At 38.1% G+C, this 25317-nt stretch overlaps 1 protein-coding gene across 5 annotated transcripts in view; it reads left to right on the top strand.

Moving 5' to 3' along the window:
• The window catches only part of LOC124215489 (A-kinase anchor protein 200), a 103415-nt gene that overhangs the window by 49637 nt on the left and 28461 nt on the right, over window positions 1-25317 (top strand). For 3 of the 5 annotated variants that reach the window (XM_069134762.1, XM_046618925.2, XM_069134760.1), the window contains 2 exons: window positions 10696-11055; window positions 24608-24766. In XM_069134762.1, the coding sequence (XP_068990863.1) occupies window positions 10783-11055; window positions 24608-24766 (432 nt within the window). In that variant the 5' untranslated portion in view covers window positions 10696-10782. Of the gene's footprint in view, window positions 1-2610; window positions 2731-2972; window positions 3146-10695; window positions 11056-24607; window positions 24767-25317 lie in introns of those variants that run through there. The other 2 variants (XM_046618926.2, XM_046618924.2) reach the window with 2 other exon arrangements.

Raw genomic sequence — 25317 nt, 5'->3', positions numbered from 1 at the left:
TTGGTGTCCGGTTTAAAAATCGACCAGTCAAAACGAAATAAAAATATAGACACGGGCGTAACTGAGAAACCAGTTTCTTCCACGGGGTATATTTTGTGATGAGAAAAGAATGCGGTTGTGTCTCGAGGATTCTGCCGCGTATATGTTATATACGTATATCACATATCCATGGTCTACACATGTTATATTGTTGCAGGTATTCATAGAATTATAATAAGGACAAAAGCTCGTATCGTCAAGCTCACTTTCGCAATAACGCGTTGTTTCCCATGCAACGTTTTCTCCGCTGTGCATAATCACGGTTGTAAACGTTGCTTCGTAAACTTTGTACCCTTGTACCTTGTACCTACTTAGTAATTATTTACGTTTATTTAATTCTTTGAAGGAAAAAAAATATACATCCGCAATCAGCGTGTAAATAGATTCGTCTTGTTCATCTCATTTTTTTATTTAACTTGTACGTATGTCTTTTAGCACATTTTTGATTGCTCTGTGATTTCAATTTTTTTAACGTCCCTTTATGGTTACAAATATGCACTCGTTGATAGTTGATCGAATTTCTTCTTTTTTGCTGACGAATGAAACGTAAACGGGGGGCGGGTTTGAAATTCCGTATTTGAAAAGTTCCGAAAGCCCCAAATTACGAATTTTTTGGTGGCGAAACTTGAAGCAACAAAATCGAACTTTGACGAAACATCAAAGTTTCGAATAGTCCGAAACCGGATGCTCAAATTCCTGAAAGTGCAAAGTTCCAAAAGGACAAAATACCGATAGGGCGTAATTCGGACAAGTCAAAGTTCGGAAAGTGCGAAAATGAGAAAATTTAGAAAATCTGAATCATGGAAATTTCCAATGATCGAAGATTTTCAGTTCTGTGAATTTCTGGCTCGGTGAAATCTCACCACTTTGATCTTTCTTTGTTTTGGATTTTTCATATTTTTACGTTCGGAATCCTGGTGATTTTGATTTTCGGTTTTTCAGATTTTCTTACACCCACTACCCTGTGTGCGTATATTTTAACTTGCGGAATTTTACTCTATCGGAACTTTACATTCCGGAACTTTGTTCTGTCGTAATTTGAATTTTTTGAAAAACTTTCATATCGGAACTTTGAACGATCGGGTTTCCAACCATTCGAAACTCTGTTGTTTCTTCAAAGTTTAATTTCTCTAATTCAAGTTTCGCCACCAAATAATTCGGAAGTGGACTCTCTCAAAACTTTACAAATTCGGAACTCCAACTCCGTCCGTCCCACATATTATGTAAATGATTCGGGTAAAATTTCAAGCAGTCGTGAGGTGAGCCACTCGTGCACACTTCGTCCGTCTTTTTTCTGCAATTCCTTCTTCACAATTAGACGTGAATGTGAATCTATACACATCAGTCTACCCATTTCGTCAAGTGATACAAAATTCCTCATCAATTGGACGGAGAGGATATCGAGGGAGAAAGGGAAAGACGCGGGTGGGTCACGGTTCGAAGGGCCGCGCCCTAAGATCGCCGCGTTTTTGCCGCTCTCCCCTATCCCTTCTCCCTTCTCCCTTCGCCCTTCTCCCTTCTCCCTTCCTTCGACCCTCGGGAGACCCGGAGGAGCAACGCGCAAGACCCGGGGGGCCGTGGTAGCGAGTCGTGGAGCAAACCTCGCTCTCATTCTTTCGTTGCCCGTCGTAGAGTGAGGACTGATCGTCGAAGAACGAAAAACAGTTAAAAACAAAAAAAAAAAAAAACAAAAACGAAAACACAGGGGAAGGATATTGTTATACTATTATAGAGGAGTTCGCTCTACATCGGCAAACTGAAAGGGGGAAAAAAAAAAAAAAGAAACACTAAAACACACCAATAAATAAGAAAAGTAATTAACGCTTTATGGTAAACACGTATACGAGTGCTGCTGCCCAGCATGCCTAAACTGTGTGCAGTTAATGTTGAGTTTGTGTAAAGTTTAGATATTTATTGCAACACTGTATGTCTAACGGAAATTTAATATTCCAACTATTATTTTAAAGAAGTAGATTTAAACACAGATAAAGAGAGAAATAAAACGAAGAGGCGAAAAGTTGTAAATTTTTAAACGTATACGGGGAAAAGTATGATCGTATAATAAGTAATATATTGCAAGACACACAGTTTCATATATTATATATGTGATAATAAATTGATCAATTACTTATCGATCGATCTCATACTTATTACTTAATATATAAATATATGGATTAAGTATTTTAAATAAATTAATTAAATCTGACTAAATAAAATATCGAAGTTATTCCTCGCGATTTATGGATAGATAAATTATATATAAATATATATATAAATACGAATTTAAATCCAAGTGTACAATAAAAACCAAAATCGCACGCGATTTGTGTTATTATTATTATTATTATTATTATTTATTATTAACGCGGTGCGCGTTAAAACCATTACATTCGGTGAAAATATAATAAACACAAAGTAACAAACAAGAATACAAATCTATAATCCACGCGTAGACAAGAATATCTGTCTTTGTCGCGAATACGTGATTATAACAAATTGTACGTGTGTGTGTGTGTGTGTGTGTGTGTATGTATATATATTTAAACATAGTTAAAAAAATACAAAAAGAAGGAAATAACCTGTAGGGGGAAAAAAAGAGTAGCGGTGATTCCTCGATTATCAAACCGACGAAGGAACGACACGCAAGACGAAGATTGGCAGCAGCGGCAACAGCAACGTAGCGTATACCTAGTAGGTGCATACACACATATATGTATACAGATAAAGAAAATCCTGGGAGAGGATAAGGAGAGGCTCGTCGCTTCGTCGCTTCGTCGCTTCTCGTCGCTTCTCGTCGCTGCTCGTCGGGCGAGTCATTCGGTAGTTCGTGAATCCGTCGGACGGCGTCGTCGTCGTCGTTCCCCTTCGTTCGAAAATTGTAAGGAGGAGAGTCCGAACCGGCACCGGCACCGGTTTGCGGCTTGTCGGCAGCAGTTAGTTGCCCGCGCGTTACCGAGCCGAGTGCACCCGAGAAGAAGTTTCGTCTTTGTTTCTCTGTGTCTCTCCCCCCCCCCGACCCTCTGTGCGCGCGTGTGTGTGTGATATAGAAATCGTCTTACCGCCCCAGAATAGAGAGAGAGAAGTCAGAACGATAAAAGGAGGATAAGTGCGTACAATTGATACTACGTTACACTCGACGATTTCTTGTACATACCCTCTTTTTTTTTGCATACTTTTCGAATATATCGTTGTTGAATTTCGAATCGCGACAACGTTGCGCAAAATTTTGTAACGGTGTGATTTTTTTTTTTTTTTTTGTTCCCCATTAACTTACTCAGATATCGTTTCGTGCCGACGATGAGAGAAGGAGGAGAAGGTTTATTCCAAGTTTATGTAAAAGCTTTACGTATACTTTGTGGGTGATGCGATTTGAAAACAAAAATTTGTTTCTGTTTTTTCTTCCAATTTCCTTTTCGTTCCTCTGACAACCCCTTCGTTTCGACAGCTTTCTCACAAGTGAATTCATCCAAGAATCGTGACGAGCGGATTTGTACGCTTCTCGTCATTATTCATACTCGTTTGTTTCGTCGCAACGTTTAAATCGTTATCGTTTCTCTTTGCGTCGATCGTGTATTTTCTGTGCTCTGCGTGCGTGTGACTGCGGCAGAGGCGATTCTGTACCGATATAGTGGAAAATGGATGGAATAATTTAACCGGAATTAGTATAACGCGTATATTTCATTCAAGGTTTCGTCGCCCTGACAAAGTCCGCTTGTGGATCGGGCAAATCCGATCGATTTTCCAGGTGTTTCAAGCACTCGTTTGTCCCACTGTGTGCGCGTGTAATTGCGTATTATATCCTCGATCGAAATGTCGTCTAGCTGGGCGGCATTTGTATCGAATCTGCCGACTCTCGTCTCGCCGTTTCGTTCTTGCAACGCGGTCTGCTAAAGCTGCTAAACTATTCCTTGGTGGGTTTCCAAACGGCAGTTTCGACGCGTCGATTTTTCACTTAACGGTGATCGCATCGGAATTTCATTGGTGCCGATTTCACACGATATTGAAGTTTGTAACGTTATCTTAACGAAATATTGGGGCAGAATAAAAAAATCGCTATTTTCTTATTTTGAAAATTACTCTGAAGGAAGGAAGATTACAAAATACGAATGTTTTTTTTTTTCTTCCTTCTTCGTTTTGTTTTGTTACGGTTTAATGAATTTCGAATAATTCCAAAATCACGGAGCAACGGTTTTTTCACAGCACGAATCGTTGCGATAACGTTGTTAACTTCAACACGGTGATTTTACGATGTTTTCATTGATCGTCTTTTTCTTCTTTTCTTTTTTCTACTCGATTAAACGCGAATAGCTTCCGTTCCGTTCAATTCTACCAAACCTCATATGGTATATGTAACCTGTTCCTCCTTTTTTTTTTTTTTTTAGTATTTCAATGAACTGTAATTTATTCTTACTTTTTACGTACTTACTTTGGTTCGCCGATGCAAACCGTAGCAGAAAGTAACGGATAATTAGATTTGTAAAAAGTATGAAAAAACTGATAAAAAGAAGACAAGTTGAAGTAACTATTGGCTGGTGGTGACCGTTGCTATCGGCTTTTCTTCTTCGCCTTACTTTAGGATTTTACTTGTGCGCGTATGAACTCGTATCGCGTTTTTCATACATGTACGCATGTCACAGATATAAATGCGGTTGGTTAACAACCGCTGCTGTGTTGTTGCAAGTACGCGCGCTGCTTGCCCGGTATGAGTTTCTTTGTCACGATTTTGCCGTAGGAAAGTTTCCGTCTCCATCTCTTTTATACCTGGGATCGTTGGCTTTTAAAATAAATTTCATCCGCACCTACTCTTTTCTATTCTCCACCATTGCTATACAGCAACGGCAGCAGTCTTCTTTCTCGCATTTTCGTACTATACGCACAGAATCCTTTTCTACACACACACACCATCATCATCATCATCATCATCATCATATACCGACTAAAGAATCGCACCGCATACCTACAATGTGGAAACGGTTCCATTCGTTGTAACGACACATCGGTGCAGATGGATGGATAGAATGGTGATCGGTTCGCTCACTCGCTCGGGCTTGTGAAAGGCCGGGAAAAGGTCGAGGAAATCTGTTTGCTTGCTTTAAGGCTCGAGGAATTCCTCCCCCCCCCCCCCCCCAAACATCTCACCCCCCATTTCCCATATCGTCACGTGCAGCTAATCTCTCGAATTTTTATCTCAGGCCGTTTTTTTTTTATTTTCTCTTTTTTTAAACCCACCTCTCTTCGGTCCACCCTGTGGGAAAAATGACCGACCGACAGAATTCAGTTTCGAACAACAGATACTACGTACGTGGGGAATTTATCGCAATGAGCCGTAAACGAAGATACCTTTTCTATTTTTTCATTTTGAAATTACGTCGAAGTGTGAGTAATTTTTATACCTATGTCGTGTTTTCTTCGTTGATTGATGATATATTTTGAAATATCGAAATCCGTAAGCGTGTCTCAAAAGCGATAAAGTGATTGATAGACCCATTTTGTGTATACGTAATTTTGAAGAAAAACACTTGAACACATTTTCAATTGACGTTCTTCGAAATCGTAATAGCAAATTCGTAGAATTCATCTCATTTCTTTATTTCTGCGTCAAATGAAAATGTGCTGTAATGTTTTTGTTCGGAATTATGTATGCAATGGAACTGTTGTGCAATTTTTTTGGCGTTTGAGTTACGTAAACTTCGATATTTGGACATATATACGGCAACGTCGAAATCGACCAGGGCACTCCCTTGATGTACAGAATTCTCGTTAGTTTTACTCGTTTCTGTAGTTGTTTTTTTTCCCCCCTCTTTTTTTTTCTCTTTTTTCTCTTTTTTCGCGTGTGCATGGTTGATGGTGGGTTTATCTGCAGATTAGTCGATTCGTCTACGGTTTTCCGCGATTATTCGTCCGATACTTACTATAACTTGACTTCGGGAAAGCAATTCAAGCATTGAGAACGCAATTTGTATTGCATACTCATAACCAGTTTTCAACAGCACGCCTGGTGCCGGTTGTGTGTTGTGTCGATGATAGGGGGTCGTTTACTCGTCTTTCTCCGTTTCGCGATGATCCGAGAACCCGCATAATGCACGTATGTCACAAAGTCCAGACGCAGTCGAGAGAGTGATTCTACATTTTCTCAGGACCGTGTCAGACGGTATTCGGTATTTTTTCGGGTTCTCGACTATATATATATATATATATATTTTTTTTTTTTTTTTCTTCTAATCCTTATCTGAAGTTTGAAATTTTTACGGGTATTTTGAAAACGCAGAATCAGAACCTATCTTGATTTTGGTGGTGAAAGACAATTTCGTTGTGCAGCACGCGTCGGATCGTTGGAGTGTCCATATCCTCAAGGTCAACCACAGCCAACTCATTCTTGGTTCACTCTTAGAGGGTGGTGGTTGGGTATGCTTGATGTGGACCAAAATAACTGCTACGCAAAGCGGAGACATGTGCCTATAATCAGCATCAACGGCCGATGATGTCGCGGGTCGTTTGCTGTACAATTAGACGGAACTTACAATTAACTCACAATCCGAGGTTTCGAAGTGTTCGGACAGTCCTTGAAATGTTGATGGCTGCAAAAGTTAGGGGTAAAAAAAAATAGAAATACCGATTGATAGAGTCACAGGAATGTCGAATTTTCATAGACGCGGAAATCTTGGGCGTTGAATTGAAAAAATTTGGATAGTTCAAGTACAGAAAATTGTGAAAACATAGTATGTTGAAATATAGAAAGGTGAAAAAGCGTGGTACAGAAAAATCGAGAATCTGTAATCTGTATACGGTTCTATATTATCAAGAGAAATTCTGACGATTCTACAATTTGGCATTCTATTATATGTTCCAACCTTTCTAATCTTTTACCTCTCCATACTTCGACTTTCACCTTTTTTAAAAATTCTTTTTATCTTTCTATATTTTTACCCCCAATCAGTTGTGGAAAAGAGAATTCGTCTCTTATCGTCCATTTATCCTGCAAGACGAAGTTCTTTGTGATCGAGGTGATCGACGGGTACCTAACAAGTCCGAAAAACGTATGATTCAAAGATGCTTTTTCACAGTTGATTGTTCGTTTGAAGAGAACGGTTTCATTTTTTCAACATCAGTCAAAGAACAGACCCTGTTCGACATATCGAGGCGTTCTTTTTTCCCGTAACATGCGGGATTCAGCGATGCGGGCTGGGTAATAATTGTTGATCATGCCCTTCCGCATCCATCCATTTTTCGGTTCACTCGTTGCACTTCGATCGCATGCTGTTCAAACCCGACGACAATGTAACGAAAAATGTGCCCCCTTTCTCAATTCTCGTCAACTTCAGGTCAAATTCGATTAGGTTAGGTTAGGATAGGTTGGGGGACCAGCATGTGTTTACAACTGTTACAAATGGGGAAAATACATACCTATAGATTTTCGTTCTGTCTTCTTTTTGACGTCCTGACTGACCAGGCGCATCGATCATACACTCTTTGTATATAGTGCATTCCAAACGATATATATGAAATATCTTCTCCGCTAGTACCTCGTTGTTGCGTTGGAGACCTTGAAAAAAGGGGGCTAATACCGTGATTACAATGATCCGAAAGTTGATATGTACGTATGATAACGTATACAACGTACGTGGCAACCGGAGAGATGAGAAGAAGAAGAGGAGGCGGTGGTTGTGAGTTTTGTCGTTGATAGTTTAATAGAGTTTGTGGGACGGCAGTGACCCCTGAATATAACGCGCCATTAAACTGTTGAACGGATTGATAAAGAGAGATACATACTCGTATTATTCTATTTATATCGCGTCCATACGTGAATAGATGATACGTACGTTCCCGTCACTTACCTATTATTCCTCAATTTTCTTCTTCACCGTCACGTGATGATACGCCGTGTCCAGTTACTACTCTCTGTCGTACAGAGTTATGTCGCGGTCGGTGCGACAATCAATGCAAATAACCTGTCTATGGTTCGTATGGTGTACATAAATTTGATCGTTGAAGTTCTCCCGCGATCATTAAAATATCGTCTCGTCCTCGTCGTTGTCGTATAATATGTGTTGGAGGATATGTAGGTGTGACAACGACGACGACGACGACGACGATGATTAATTAATTGGCTATCGGAACATTAACCAGCGATTTACAAATGTATTTTTACGCGTTGTTTCTTTTCTTTTTTTTTTTAATTACTAATGTCATTATCGTCACAGTTCAAACAACTCCTCGGCAAATTTTTAAGCATACTTAGGCATCGTGCGATAAGGGATCTAATTATAACGAGGATCAAACATATACATATACGGTTGTTTCATGTCATATATATAATTCATATCTCTTTGCAAATAATGTTAGATAATTTTGCGTTTATAAAATTGTTACGATGAAAAAAATCTATCTGTTATCGCAACGTTGTACAATTTTTTCCTCTAAGAAATATAGTTTTGTTTTTATTACGAGGAATAAAAATGTTTCGTATTAATACACATATATATATATACACACACACACACACACACACTCTATATGTACTAAAAATATGACACACAAAACGAAAAAAAAGTCGAGGTTGTACATGAATCAACCAGTTATATGTATAGACTGCAATCTGTTAGTCGGCGATAACTCGTGACAACGGAAACTCGCGACGTGTGAATCATATAATGATGAAACAAGGCGTTCGTCAAACGTTTCAACAAACTCGGAATTGCAAGTTTGCCGGGATTTTCCTCCCCCGGTGGATAGATTTGGACTTGGGTGTAAATTGCAAAGAGGACTAACCGTCACGTTTCCTGATACCCGGCTATACATACACTCATCATCGTGATATCGTATGACCTCGATCTTTTATCCCATAAAATTATCGCCGGAGGCGTTTGTCGTAAACCGGAAACCGACGCGTTGCATCGAAACCACCATTTTGCACTCTCCGGTTGTTTTCTTTTATGTACTGTACTTGCCATTTGCAATCCATGCGCAAATTACGCGATTATTCTCGGGTAACGGAATATCGTGTGGGAAGAGAGTAAAATTCTTAACGTTGATGTAACGACTCGATTTTTTTTTTTTTATTGTATAAAAAATGGTTACTTCGCAACTATAGGATCGTATCGAATTGAGTAATATATTTTTACAAAGTAAAATGTATATTCACAGATTTTTGATATTAAACTTCTTCTTCAAAGGGGTTCAGAAATTTTCAAAACAATGACTTTAGTTTCGATATTTCGTTACTTTAACTTTAATCCGATCTTGTGGGACGATTCTTTGGATCTTGGTTACAATTTACGTCTTTTTATGCAAGATACTTGTAATTTTTTTGCATAATTATTACAAGAGCGGTAATCGATTAAAAGTATAACTATGATAGTGTCGAATATCTCACGTATCTACCGTGGCACGGTGTACAAGTTCAATAACTCATGTGGGAGAATCGTGTGTTCTAGAATAAAAGTGGATGCATAGATATTATAATCGTCGTAACGCGAAGAGGGAATTATTGCTGCACTTCACCGAGCAAGAATATTTCCAACGTATCATTACCAACATTCTCCATCTGCTTTAACGGGGGGGAACAAATCGCGCAATGAGCTGTGCAATTTTTATTGCTCGCGTGTTTTCTTCACTGCACCGAGCAACATCTGCCATTTTTTGTTCCTTCGTTTCTTTTTCTTTTTCTTTCTTCAATCTTCGTTATCGCGCTTCACTTGCTGTCTTCTAGTGATTGTGTACTATACAACGTGTCGTTGAAACAGAGCCAATTAATTATTATTTGCTATAATTTTTGATATCTTGATTTCATCTTTTCGATAATATTCATGTTTGCCGGGTGTCTTGATCTTTTTTTTTTTTTTGTTTCAACATACGTACTACGTGCCTTAATACCTCTTTGTGGTCAATGATGACTGCATGAGAGGAAGTCAGCTGAACTGGTCTTGCATTGTATCAACACATTTGTTCGCAGACTCATTCACTCGACGCGATGACGCGCGACTTGAATACCTTTTATTGCAATAAACGAACGTATAATTTTTACGTATTTTGTTTCGTTCGACGAACTTGACCAAGGTTTTCATCACGTAGTACGGTATAAAAGATTTAATTTCTTCATTTCTATTTTTTTTTTTTTTTTTTCTACCTCGGTTACTATTTTTCTTTGCAAAATTTTTTCGAATAATTCCTGATCTGTGTATAACAATAACAACAATGTACAATTGGAGCCGATTTGTCGGATACTTTATCTTTCTATTATTCATTTTACACCGTATCCTGCATCACTTGTGATATATCGAATTGCGTCATCGTGAACATTTCTTTAACAACAATGTATATGTATAAGTAATGAAAATTCTATTACATCGGTACGACGAAGAACGGACGCGTATACTGTGTTTCTCGTTAAAAGCGTAGACTACACGTTTTTACTTGTAATTCCCATGCCCACCGTGTCAATAATGTTCTCCGAATGTATAATCAAACCACGTCCTTGTAATGTGTAAACTTGAACGAAAGGAATAATCCCCCCCCGTCCCTATTTGAAAGTTTTTTTTCTTGTTAATTTTTCATCGTTGCTTACCTGCCCCTACCGATACTGAAATATCTTGCCAAGTGTTACGAAATTCTTGTTTTCTCTGTTATAACACGTTGTATGAAATTTTGTCGTTGCAGCCGAGCTTCCGGAAAAAAAAAATTACGGCAGCGACGCGATAAATTAATCAACGCCGAGGACAAAGGTAGGAGGAGTTTTAATTAAAGATGGGTGCGCGACAGAGCAAAAGGTCCGTGGACATCACGACGACGCCTAAGAAGGACGGTATTCCGGCCGAGGGAAGCGTCGCGGGGGATGCGGCGGCGCCTGGCGATGGTAAATTAGAGAGGATCGAGGAATCCGACGGAAAGCCGACCACCAACGGAACGGCGCCTCATTCCGACGCTGTAGTCGACGATAAGGACAAGGAGAAGGAGAAGGAACAGGACAAAGATAAGGAAAATGATAAGGACAAGGACAAGGATGAGGACACCGAAAAGGTCAGTTTTAATATCAAGTTCCGGGTGGGATATATTCTTCCCTGTAGATGCTGCACGTACCGGGACAATATCTTGAAAATTTGAAAGTGAACCGCGCATGCGCCAAACAATTGAATCTCATTGGTCGGCGAAATCTTCCAGTAGCGATGTTCTTGTCTGCGACGCAGGCGTGCCAACTTACGCAAAATGTGTACGTTTGAATTTTCAAAGAGCGCGAGCATTGAATTCCGACCGTTCTTTGAAGAATCAACTTTCCGACCCGATATTACAAATGCTTCCCAAATCTTTTCGAGTCGCTGCCTCAATTATTTCAGATTCTAACCTCGAAAATTCGTATCAACTACGTCGCCGGTAGAAATAGTTCGACAGCTGAAAACTCGGGATGGTCAGCCTGCAACGAACAGCTCATAAAACTCGCGCATGCGCGGTTGATTTTCAAGTTTCAAGAGATTCTCCCGGTATATGTAGTGGAAGATGAAAAATCATATTATGGGGTATTCCATTAGAAACTCGTGCTAGGTTAATTCTGTTTTTTTTCCCCCTTAAAAATGACAAATTGCCGGATTAAGTAAAAAAATAATCGCAATATTTGCATGTCATCTGTGACTGTGATGTTACGTAGTGTTGACATGTGGGTGATTGCATTATAGTGTTGAGACTAAATGAATGCTAGTGTTTTGTTTCAATTTTTTTTCTCTGACAAAATAATTTTTTTTTTTTTATTTTCTTTTTCACCCACTCAAACGAAGATGAATCCAATCGAATATTCGAGATTATGGATTTTTTTGCCTAGGAATAACTTTGAAATAGAATTCAGTACAAAACATAGCGAATCGTTCGAAATTCGAAATTGTGAAACAATCCAAAATCGGAGTGATGAATCGTGTATTAAATCATAATATTTTTTAGTTGCTGGATTATATGATTTTGTACACGAAACTAGGTAGAAATTCATGCTAAAACGAATATCGTGTCAAGTATGTGTGATTTTCAGTTGACTGAAGTTATCTGCTCATGTTATTCCGTGAGTGAAGAAAAATTATAGAGTCGCGGGATGTTTCTCGAATTCGATTCGAGTATCACATGAAATATAAATATACGTGACATTGAAATTCGGTGTTGTTAGTCTGGTATTTAATGCCTTAATTATACTCATTAGAAATTCATGAGAACTCGTTACACGGTATAATGCCAATAAACATCGTTGTCTGATTGCGAGTGTGTTTTAGCTTTGATGACGCAGGCTGCAATAGACTGACCTAGGCAAAGCTGCAGCGCATAGACCGGGCTTATATCGTATAATATTTAAACATATTATGTTTGTGTATTTATGTCTACGCTTGTCGCAATATCGTGATTTCGATCGCGATCGACGTTTTAATCGGTCCGAAAAGGAATAAAAACGACATGATTATACGGGTATATTATTTTTACATATTTGTGTAGTCGTTTAATTTATTAATACGTATAAGCGATATCTGAAAATTTTACCATTTGTGAGTTGTTAAAAAGGAAGGATGGAAAGAAAATTGTAGATGTACGAGACATTCCACCTCGAAGCAGTCTACGTGTGGCGATAACAGTTGGCAATTTTATTTATTTTTAATTATGGTGTAGAACGTAGAAAACAAATATCGCCTTTCACTGAGTTTTAGATTTTTTGGATCATAGGTTTGATTTTTACCGCTTCCAAAAACGCGAAAACACAATTTTTCAATGAACAGCCTCGGTCGATTGGTTGCAAATTTTTATCTCATGAATTCTTTGTTGAATAACGAAAATTTTGAGACCAAGACGGAAATTGACAAGCTTTTTGGTTCAGAAGTTACAGGCGAGACAAGTAATTAAAAATAGAAAAAATCGGAATGAACATAAATTTGAGAAATACAAAAATGTTGCCCTGTTCGTTTTTTTTTCTCACTTTTCAATCACTTGTTTCGTCTGTCTCAAAATTTTCGTCTCTTAACAAAGAAATTGATGAGAAAAATTTGAAGCCAATCGATCCGGCGTTATTCGTTAAAAAAAATCGAATTTTTTGGGAGCAAGAAAAATCAAAACCGTGGTTCAAAAGTCCAAAACTCAGTGAAAGATAATTTTTTTTTACACTGTTTTCGTACATTATACTTAAAAATGAACAAAATAGCGGATGGCGAGGATCGGACGTGAGTAGCTTCGGGGTGGAATATCTCATATAATATAAATATAAGCCGCGCTCAAACAGCGAGAGAAGTAATCGTTGTGTAAACTCTTTGGCTGATTAGATTCGTCGCTGAATTGTGAAATCCTCTCACGCGCCCGTATACATATACTCGTCGACGTGTGTCGTCTTCGAGACGATCGTAAAAAAAAATTCCAAGACTCTCGGGATGATTGTGTGGATTCGAACGGTCACGAGCACTATCGGGTGAACCTGCTCGTATGCTTCACCTGTGTAACAACTTCGTTCTGCAGTATCAATATTTGTATTTTCTCATTTATTGCACGCATTAAACGAATCATTCGGTATAATATGTCATGGATAGCGATAGTTACGTCGACGATGCTAATTTTAACCGTTACGGGTTGTCTTTATCTTTCTCCTCTTGTCAGTTTCATTAAAATTCATTTCTTGAATCAGAGCTGCTTCCATACGTTGTTGCATTTATATTCGGTCGGTTTTCTTTGTTATTATTTTTAAAGTTTTCCTCAAACCACTTTGCTGAATTTAGATTAGTAGGTAATGAAAACGAGTCAATCGTACGTCAGAATTTGGTCGTGATTGGTTTCTTTTTCTCTTTTGTACCAGTCTGATTAAACCTCGTGATAACCTACGCGTGGTTAGCTGTAAGGGTTAATCAGTAAATTGAATAAAGCTTGTTAACGGTACCTACGGTATTCGCCCTGAGAAAAAAAATTAAAAAATATATAGAATAGTTCAATTTTAACACACCGATTAATCTTCATTGACGTGTACTCGCAACACGCTTCAGTTTTAAGATTTTTAAACTTCTTGGTGAAAGTTTAAAGAATTTCTTCTCTTCTTTATCAATCTTCACAAACAAGTCATTGATTTGACATTTATTTATCTTACGTAATGTACGTTCGATCCGCTTTGTAATGCTGGAAAAATTTATGATCGATTTTGCAATTTTTGTAAAATCCTCAGCGAAGGTACCGCGATGAAAAAAAAAAAATAGAGCACCGAAGCAGACGCCTCTATTTTTTGACGCCCAAGTTAGTAACGTTGACGTAACGAAACATCTTGGAAAAAAATCATTATTGCACAATTTTAGACTGACTTTCAAGGAGCTGGCTTTTCAAAATAAGACTTTTTTCCCCCTTATTGTGGTTTAGTAAGTTTGAGGTATTCCTAAATTTTCAAATTAACGACTTTTCCCAAATACGCATCGTTGTACTTTGCAACGTTCCACCAACTTCATCCTCGTCTGATTTCTCATTCTCTTCTCTTATTCTCACCTGTCGCCAGCTCGTTTTTCCGCACCTTTTCCGTTCCGCACGTTGAAAATACGCATATTATACATATACAGGCATACAAATGGCACGGTGCTTTGTCTCCTGCACCAGGTTTCAACTCCCAGACCCGTTCCTATCCTGCTTATTTTTAATTTCATTCGACTCTCGTCCGCAATCTCATGAAAATCTCGGCAGGTGCTCCCCGTGTGTACCCTGAAATATATCCGTCACGCGTTTTATGCTCACCGTCTTCCATAGCCTTCCCACCTTGGCCAACGCGGGACTTTTATCAATTTAACTCCGCCGCACGCGCCTTGCCGAAATATATTAACTCGGGCACCCCACCTGCCTCCAGATCTCTCGATGCAGGGTGTGACCTGCAGAATCTCGGTGCATGTTATACGTTGGTAGGTGAAAAACCGGTAGAACCGGAAAACACGAGGATAATTTTTATGTTACCTATACATGTCGGTTCGTACGGAAATTTTCTACGTATATACCCGTGTATACGTTTAAGCGAGAAACACTCGGTGGAGAGTTGATTTTTTTTATTTTTTCTTTTTTCCTTCTTATTTTACAGACTCAATTTTGCTCCAACGTTGCATAAACTTTTACCGTATAACGCACGTTTTTCTTAAAGTAATTCTCGACCCGAACAATAAAGTTCGTGCAACTGTTTGTTCGTGTTGCATGGTAGCCATAATTTACACTACGTTTATTCGACTCTGCAGATCGTTCGTACTTACCCTGTGTTATCATTATCGTCGTCGTTGTTTGTTGTTGTTGTTGTTATTATTCGCGGGAGTGGAATTTATTGCCTGAAGTTTTCACACTGCATTGCATGGGAAAATTATGCCGAGTGGTATTGTGTGTATATATTATATATAATTCGTCGATTTGAGATCAAGGAGAGTTCCATTAGGAGACTTCCAGGTCATGGAATCGAGAGAGAGAGAGAGAGAGCGAGAGAAAGGGAGAGAATGAGAGGAGAAGAGGGCTAGAAGCTCAGCTACCGCAGCTGTTTTGTTGTAAGCTCAGTAATTTGTCAAGTGCACCGTCTGTTGAATAATGCCCGGTAAGCAGTCGTAAGATAGGTTTTCAATAATCTAGCCTGATTATTGCGATGTAATGTTAATTGTTATTGTTAGAAACAAATCGATTGGAAAAAAAAAAACGTAAAAATTGAAGGAATAATTCATTTCCGAGAAAGTTACCCCCTTCATATATATATATACACACATGTTTTACACGAACTACAAGTTTTCGGGACGGCTGATTACGAATCTGAAATCGTATTTCAAAAATTCAAGATGGCGTATCAAATATGGCGGATGAAAATTTCGAATTCGTTCGAATATGGAGAAAACAAACTGTTGACGGGTTTTTGGAGTCGCTGACAACGAATCCGAAATCAGATTTTGAAAATTTAGTACGGCTAATCCAATAAGCGATCCCAAAAACCCCTGCATATAGTTTTTTTTTTTTTGACCAGATTTGATTAAATTTGAAATTTTGGTCGGCCATATTTGATCCGCAATCTTGAATTGTTGAAATCCGATTTCAGATTCGTAATGAAGGACCCCAAAAACCGTGGAATGTTGTATATTTAATAAAAAGTTAATAACGATGCGCGACTCGAAGGGGGCTAAACGGTACACGAAACGACGTGGTTTACAGAACCGCAACACACCGGCGTATATGGTCGTCGACGAATTAATTGTATCCCGAAAGATCGTGAGAAAGTCCATGGCAGATATTTAATACGATATCCATGGACATCCTGGAGCACAAAGAGCTGGCTGACGTTGCGGAGTCGAAGCGCTGAGCTTTTAACCGAGGCTTCGGCTTCGTTGTTTCGAGGTACATTTCAACACGCAACGTACCTCGAAATGTCGGGGAAAAAGAAGAGAAAGAAAAAGAGTAAAAAAGTCGTTTATACTTTATACAAAATTTGGCCGCTTTGAATGCGTGTCCGTCGGGTTAAAGCGCTGCTGTTTCATATATCCGTGCGTGCGGATAATTGCCGGTTGTCTATCGGCCGCCACGCGTTTCCGAGATTTCTCGTAGGTATCTGTGATGCATTGTGTTTCATCCTGCGGCACCGAAAAACACTTCAATCTCAGTTAACCATTGCCAGTAGTATTATACCCTACGTATTTAAAGACCCTAAAAAAAAAAAAAAAAAAAGAAACTCTGCTCGCGCAACCATTAATTTTCCATTGTTTAATTTTTTAATTTCTTTTATTTTTTTTTTTTGTTTTTCAGACCTTCTGTTTTTTCTTTCAATTTCTTCTGTAATTTTCTACAATTTTTATAGAAGGGGAATTCGAGATTCGTTAGTGATCATCGAAGAATCGTTAATTATCGACGAACGAATTCCATTGAAATAATGTGTTTTCTGTCATGGGAATTAGAAATGATTTTTAAGGTAACAAGTTCATTTGTTTTTTTTTTGTTTTTTTCTTCATCTTGTCGAGCAAACAAATTGGCTTAAACTGATTTTTTTTTTTTTGTACATCATTACGTATTTCTTGAATTCGAATTGAATTTGAATCAAACATAGAGTTGATAAGCAGCGAACGATTTAGGTTTTAGTAAATTGATAGAACTGGGAAAATGTCAGGGAAAATTATGTCCTGAGAATCCTGAAAATGTCTTGGAATTTTTTCTATTCCAAAAGTTTGTAACCACTCTGATTTTATGCTCTTATACCAGATCCTTTTGAGAAATAATTTTGGATATATGGTAGTGCGCTAATATTCTTTTTCGTCGGTTTTAAAAATAACCTATGATATTCGCGAATATAACGTATAATTCGGTCCGGAATGATTGGTTTACCTACTTTTGAGGCATGAATGTTTGAATGTGCATTGTGCGAGGCAAAAAGCAGTGTTTTGACAGACGTCGAGAACAAGCCGTCAGTCGGGTCAGTGAGACGTCACGACACACGTATAGGTAAGCTGTAGAACTACTGTTACGGCATTATCTCGTGTGTTTCTCTTCTTCAGCTCGTAGTTTGCCACTCGACAAACGGCTCTGCGTTGTCTAGTCGGTTACATTGACAGACGAACACCTATACAATTTTCATTATTCATATATAATATATATATATATATATGTATGTGCGTGTATATTGCGTGCTATTTGCGTAATATTGAAATAAAACGATGCGCGTAAATGGAGACAAAGGAGTTTTCTATTTTTCCGACTTTTCTTTCTCTCCATTTCGCTTTTCTTGTTCTGTTTTTGGGTTTCTTTTTCCTTCGCCCTTTTCATCCTCTTCTTCCGTCCTTTCGTTATCGTTTCGACAAAATGTCGCGACCAATCGCCAGCTATAAGAAATTATTACCGTTGTTACTTACGTAGATATGCGACAACGCGCACGGATCTTTCTTGTCGTTTGTCCTCCGCCTATAAAATCCTCTCGTTTACCCGCTTGTTACGTGCAACGAAACCTAAAACGAAGTTGATTCAAACCTATTTGTAAACGGTAATTATTCTTGTCGAGACAACTTGTTATATATCGTAATCATTTAACTAGGCGTTTAGAATATAAGGAAGAAAAATGTACGATGTGTTTTTTGTTTTACATTTCACATCGCGCTTCGTTGATCGAACAACGCGTGTACCTAATTAAATTATTTATCTAGCCGCTGATGTTAATTCAGAATATTTCCTTGTTGGATAAAATTATCATTTAACGTATATTGTACAGTGGTTGCTCTGACCTGAATATCAATTTATGATAACTCAGCAGTATTGAAGAATCAAGCGTGAAATAATAATTAGTGTATATTAGGCATATATACAGCATTAATTGCGTTTGGCAATTTATCATCTAATTGTGTGTTTAGGTAGTTATCAGACGCAAACTGTCCAACTGCTAACAATGCGAAACATAACATTAATTAATTTTTCGATGTCATTTCATTTCGAAAAATTTAGTACCGAATACGACGCTTTGTACGCTTTTGTTTCACATAATTTGTACGGAATATCGTCGGTCGGATGTGTCGTCCACACAATCGAACCGACCGCCTTAAATATACACTGGAAGAGAGAACAAAGAACGAGAGTATATTTATAGAATTATACGCGTGTGTTTATCGTATGTATCACCGTTGCATGCACGCTGCACTCTCCGCAAGGACGCTTCTGTTTCATCCACATTTATACACAAGTTTGTCGTTTTTTTTTGCTATTTTCAAAGTGTGCGTGTGTGAATAATTATTCAGACACACCCACACGACTTTATTTTATCGTATCTCTGCACATGCGGTGTGTATTTTTACCCCGTTGTCTCGTTTTTTTTTTTTTTTTTTCATCATCTTTCAATTTTTATCATGAGTTGTGTTGTGTTCGGTTCACATTATATTGTAATTCAACGTTTATAAAAGTACGAATCAAGCGAAAAGTCTCACGCTATTCGACGAAGCCTCTCTCTCTCTCTCTCTCTCTCTCATCGTCAGATTTGTTCAAAATTCGTTTCAAGTTTAATGACAAGATGATACGCAAGTGGAAATTGTCATTGCTAGGGTGCGGGAGATGCAAATACAAGGTCGGCAAGGTTGTATAATTGGGTGAGTTATACCTGTACGGTATTTTATACGCATTCGTCATCGTTATACGTAAAATTGTGTGCCAGCAGTTGGTGAAAATAAAGAGACGACAAATTCCACTCTTGTTATTCAATTCACATCCGGCGTATTAAGTATTATTTTCCAAAGGTGAAACTCACGCGTTACGCGTTATTGTTCACGTGTCGATTATTGTATATGTAACACCGTTCGATGAGCGTAATTGTTACTATCAATTTCGATCACAAGTAATGGGAAAGAGTGGAAAGTTGAAGAAGAAGAAAAAAAAAAAAAAAAAAAATAACGCACACGTAAAAGGAAAGATATGTTATTAATATTTACGCACTGGAGAAGAAAAATTCGATAGCTAAGCGATAATAAACTGTGTGTATTATGTATGATAAAACGCGGCGATGAATATTTTACTATTTTCTTCTTACACAAACGCTGTTCGCGAGAATTCGCCACGCGTTCGAGTCAACGGTTTACTTTTGCGTTTTTCACCCGCCGTACGTGTACATAATTTATATGCATACGGATGGATGGGTGTAACAACAGACAGGAGTGTAAACTTTTTTGCTCTTGCGGAACTGGAAAAAGAAAATTGAAGAAAATCAAGAGTAGAAGAGGAATGAAAAATAGAGAAACAGGGGGAATGAAGTTTGAAAACAAAAAGAATGGAAACGAGTATAAACGACTAATGTAAAAAGTGCAGACTCTGTACTCGTGAAGTTACAGAGAGGGGAAAATATTACCGCCGCGCAATTTCCTAGCTAGCAGAGTACACGAGTCCCGTATTTCCCTCCGTGTGCTGCACAGGTTTCGTATTATATACATATGTATATATATAACGCACATCCGGTAGATTTATGTTTCAAACCATGGAAGAGCACTGGCTATATACTTGAAAGGTCTTAACTGTTTAACGGAGTTGCGTCTTCTGTATACGTGCCATGTTGTATATATACGTGTGTGTATATATGTATATAAGTGTGTGTACACGCGTGCGATGCAAGCGCAGCTTTCGCGATTTGAAAGCAGTCCGTAGCGTGTCCGAGGTGCCGAATTGATTTCGCAATTCGAATTTCGCGGGATAATTTCTTCGGAGTAACGTTTCGTGTGCTGCGTTGCAGGCTTCGTACCTAGCCGGAGATGAATGGATTGAAGAATCGCGGAGTTATTACAAGTTTTTAAATTATATTTCTTCCGCAATGGTTTCACCGGTTTCTGTATCGTATGTACATTGTGCGGACAGATTTTGACCGAATTTTTGTTTAAATTTGAACGAAATGTATGCATATGCACATACACGCGACGCACAGAAAAGTAGAAAAGCCAGAAATGAGGCCAAAGCTAGTAATGCCAATTTTTGCCACGAATCTTTCGTTACGCTTACGTTACTAACTTCAGCCCGATGGGGCTATTATTAATACGTACACGTATTTCTGGTTTCTTTGCATGCGAATTACTATAGCATCGTAATATTTGGTCAATTCTGATACACGGATCCAGGAATACTATAAATACTGTCTTACGTTTTTCTAGGCTTGTGTAAGGGCTTGAAATTCACCAAAAAAAAATGTAATCAACTTTTGCAAATCGCATTAATCGGACATTCAAATTTGACGATTTTTTAGTTACCGTGTGCACAGTGAATTGCTAACGACCGAACGGTTTAATACGCATGCGCTGAAATTCGAGAGCGAGAGCAGTTGTTTTGTCAGGATGACCAACCAACATTTTTGAGGTTGCATACATCGCGGCGACCTGTCATCTGAATTTACGAATATTGGTCAACCTGACAAAACAACTGCTCTCGCTCTCGAATTTCAGCGCATGCGTATTAAACCGTTCGGTCGTTAGCAATTCACTCTGTATATAATACTCTTAGTCACATTTCCTAGTCTTATTCCTTATTTAATTCGTTCATTTCATTCCGATGTGTTTCCAATGCTTTGTCGAGTACTGTATTCTAACCTTTTTTAGGTGGTCCTCTGTAATAAAATATTAGAATAAAAAATAAAACTCTACACTTACGTGTATAATTACGATTCGCTAAAATTTTCGCGTTGTTCTTTTGTCGGATGTCGTGTCTTTCCCGAGCGTCGCGTCGTCTCGTCGTTTCGAGTTTCTTATATATTTTTTTCTTTCTTATATTGTTTCTTTACGCATGTCCGTTGTGTAAATCGTCACTCGCTTCTCTTTACATCAGTACTGACACAAGTACTCTTTAACAACGGATAAGAGGTGGTGTGATACGCGTGTAACTCAATACTCTTCAACGCACCAGCCGAGCCCAGTTCGATAAAACGCGAGGATAAAACGACTCGGTTACAAATTTCGATCGCCGTTTTTCATACACATGTATCGCCAATTTTAATATACAGCGTAGGATCGTTATGTCTAATCTGACTTGTCGTCTTATCATTCGTACATACATACGTAAATGCGTATGCGTATAAAATTATATTAGAAAAATTGTGTCTTTTAATTTGTCAAGATCGCGATTGTAGATTACAAAATATTGGAATGTTGTATTATAGATTCCAAATATATTGCTATATTTTATAAGCTTGATTTTGATATCGTACGGCAAATATGATTTGGAAAAAAATCTATCTAGGGCAGAAAGGTCGCTATTTCTTTGTTTTTGTTTCTTTATTTTACTCGGTTGTCGTTTGACCCAAATTTTCGGCGAGGGTATAACTAGGTATAATACCAAATGACCGAATAGACCCGGTCAGCGGTGGACCCTTTTTGACGTTGAATTTCGGGTGGGTTTGCGCAAAGTATTTTCCCCCTATTCAGTGCATTTCACGGGTCTAATTTACATGCGTGTAAACTATGTACGTATGCATGTATTATACACGGCGTGGCACTTTAACGGCGGCGTTCGTTCCCTTGAAGGGAGGAAGAGGAAGAGGAAGAGAACGATGAGGACGATGAGGACGATGAGGAGGGAACGCGACGCTTTTTCGAGGGTCATCAGTATACACGAACAAAGGCAGGGAGTGGCCCTAGGGTTAGGAAATTTGGTTCGTCAAATGGCCTTCCCTTAATGACCTTCAATTCAAACTGTTATACCGCTATGCATATACCTTATCCACTCGAGTCTCGTCCGCAGGAACTAAAAATTAGAAATTGAAACGACGTATCTTTTATATTGAACGAAAATTCGATGTACTAGAAAAATGAGAAAAATTCACTTGGTATTATTATCATGGGTAAAATTAAAAGGAACGATATTTTTTCACGAGTAAATGTTCATGTTGTTTATTTGTTTATTTATTTATTCTCGTCTTTTTGTGGGTGGTATTGGTATTTTGATCGCAAAGTTGAAAATATTTGTCTTCGTGGATTCTTGAATTCAGGACAGATTGCGGTAAATATTTCGTTGTCATCGTTAATTTGCCTCTTAGAAAACGATTATATCCCATCGTCTTTTTAATCTACGTTTTACGCGGTCTGTTCTTCTCCTCGGTGAATTGGTAAGACGCCTAGAGAGCGTTGTCCTTTTGATTAATTAGGAAATTATACGTTACGTCATTCGACCGCGAATGAAATTATAGCAATATTTAGAAATTTTATTAGCACAAGTTTGTGCAGAACGGAGAAAAAAAAAAAATGTTTTCAACTTTTCTATCGTTGGTTAAAATTTTTTTGTCATCGTCAGTTTTCTTGAATTATTTGAAGATTGGAACTTTTACCTTGAATGTAATTGTGCTATTTTTTTTCTTCTCACCGTCTCACACAAGTTTATATTCTTTGCTAAACGACGATTATACCGATGAATAAAAATTGCAGAATTCTGTTTGCAACCCAATCAGTCCGAAAGGACTAAGTCACTCAGAGTTTTTTATCTAGCGTATCACGTTTCGTCCGATGTTAGGAAGCTGTATATCCGAAGAGCCGTGACATTCTTTATTTTTTTTTATTTTTTTTTTTATGGCTCTTCTCTCTTTAATCGTTCCTTTGATCCTCGGGCGGCGGCCAAGCGCACCTTAATTAATGAATATACAAGTCCGACGTGAATTCTTCCTCGCCATTGTCTCTGCTCCACGATACAATTACACTCTGTATACTCCTCCATACACCCGATAGGAACGCAATGCTTAATTTCAGTTTAATTACAAATTAAAATTGTCTCCAAGCGTTATATTACTACGCCGGCACGCTGCAGCTCAAGTACCGCAGGGAGGGAGGGATGTTTTTAAACGAAGCTTGCATTACACGTCACGAGATGAGTCATTTCTCAATAACAAATTACGAATAGCCGAGTACGAAATTAAAATGAGATAAATTCTCTGACGTAATATTTATCCCGTATACACGTATTATTACGTTATAAGCGTCTTTTGTTGAGTGGTGACAAAGGGAAGATGAAGAATATTTAGATGTTTGCTCAGTGAAAAAAAGTGAAGCAAGGGGAAGACTGAGGGGGCGACCGTATCTGAAAATAAAGAGGAAAATACAAGACGTTGAGGACTGTGGGCGGAATTACCTTACGTTATTTCACATTACGTTACGTTACGTTATATTACACGTCACGTCGTATTGTGGTTTCTTATTTCTCGAAATTATCATTTTAGCTGTCTGGTACATACGAGTAGAGTAGTAACAATTATCATTATTATCCTTGTTGTTATATTATCAGCGTAGCTTGAAATAAAAAAAGATCCGGCATATGCGTGTACAGGGTGTTGTTTGTTGTATCGTATCGCACTGGTATCGCCTTATAATACACATATATTTGACTTGTCTGATGGTAAAATAAAATGAAACCGTAAGTGTAGACACCAGAACAAATAGATCGTGACTCGATTTACCCTCGAAGGCGATTTTCTTGGGAAATATTGAATCTCGAAGAGAGTAAATCGAAGGAGATGAGAACATTACGATGTTACGAATTATTGTTAGATCAGGAGGAGAAGGATGAGGTAACGTAAAACCATGGATGACGGATGAATTTTTTTATTTTTTTATTTTTTGGTACTTGACGCTGAATAACTTTTTCTCGAGATTATACGAAGAAACAGAGGGGCCGTTGGGGTGAAATGAAATGAGCCGCTCTCCTCATTCTCGGCTAAAAACTGTTGTCGGTATAATAGGTGAATTAGCGAGAGGTTAAATTCCTCGCATGTTGGATAGCTGTATACATCCACACATGCGGCGATGTTAAGAGGCCAATTTTTCGCTGTGCGTTTTAATTGCCGCGTTTTATTTTATTGTGTCGCCTCTTTACGAGGTGGATTACACGTATTTCGTTCATTCTTTCTCTTATAATCATCTCGTCGTGTTATAACTGCAGTAATATTTTCTCGTCAATTTTACATGAAATATTCTTTTTTTTTTTTTTTTTTTTTTTTTTCACTCTTGCATAGTCGCAGTCGAGTTTCTCGTTTAATTGTGTATAATTGCTCCGTGGACGTTGTTGAAAACACACGCGACCCGAGTGATTATTATTTTCTTTTTTTCTTTTCAACTTTTCTTCTTTTAATAAGATTTTTATTCCGTCGTTCCAGGAGGAAGTCAAGGTCGAAGATACGAGACAGGAATCATCCAACACAGATACTCCGGCGGTAGCCGAAGAGGCCACGACGCCCACTGATGGCAATACAACACCGATCAGTCCAGAATCCGCCACATCTCCCGACAGCAAGGATGCCAAGAAGAAGGACAAGGTCTGTGTGAACAGATAAAGTTACTATAAGTTATAAAGTTAGAAAAGAAAAGAGAATGAAACAAAGTTAGGAAATAAATGTTAGGGGTTTTTGCGAAAAGTCAAGAAATCGTTTATTATATATATATTTTTTTTTTTTTTTACAGATACGACCAACAATTCTTTTCAAGCTTTAGATAAATTAGATGGAACACAAATATTTTTTGTTAATACGTATATTTTTTTTTTTTTTTTATCAATTTGCTGAAGATTAATTTATCCGAATTGGTCAGAGAAAATGATGAAATCTTTGTTCGAAAAACATGGAAAAGTCGAGGAATTTCGCGATGGAAATTTAGTGGCCATCCTGACTATTGTGTTTTAACGCTGAGAAAATCTTCCAAGTTATATATTACAGTTTGAATTTACAATTACGATGAGTTTGCCTAAGTACTACACGTTAATTAAGTTTGAAACCGTTCGGAACTTTGAGAACGATCTCTCTGCGTCTGCAATATATATAAAGCAAAGTTTTCACTGATAAGATGAGATCGTCTTCTTTCTTTTTTTTTT

Source organism: Neodiprion pinetum, chromosome 3 (genome assembly GCF_021155775.2).
Source record: "Neodiprion pinetum isolate iyNeoPine1 chromosome 3, iyNeoPine1.2, whole genome shotgun sequence".
Taxonomy (NCBI): Eukaryota; Metazoa; Arthropoda; class Insecta; order Hymenoptera; family Diprionidae; genus Neodiprion; species Neodiprion pinetum.
This window is presented reverse-complemented; position numbering and strand designations above follow the sequence as displayed.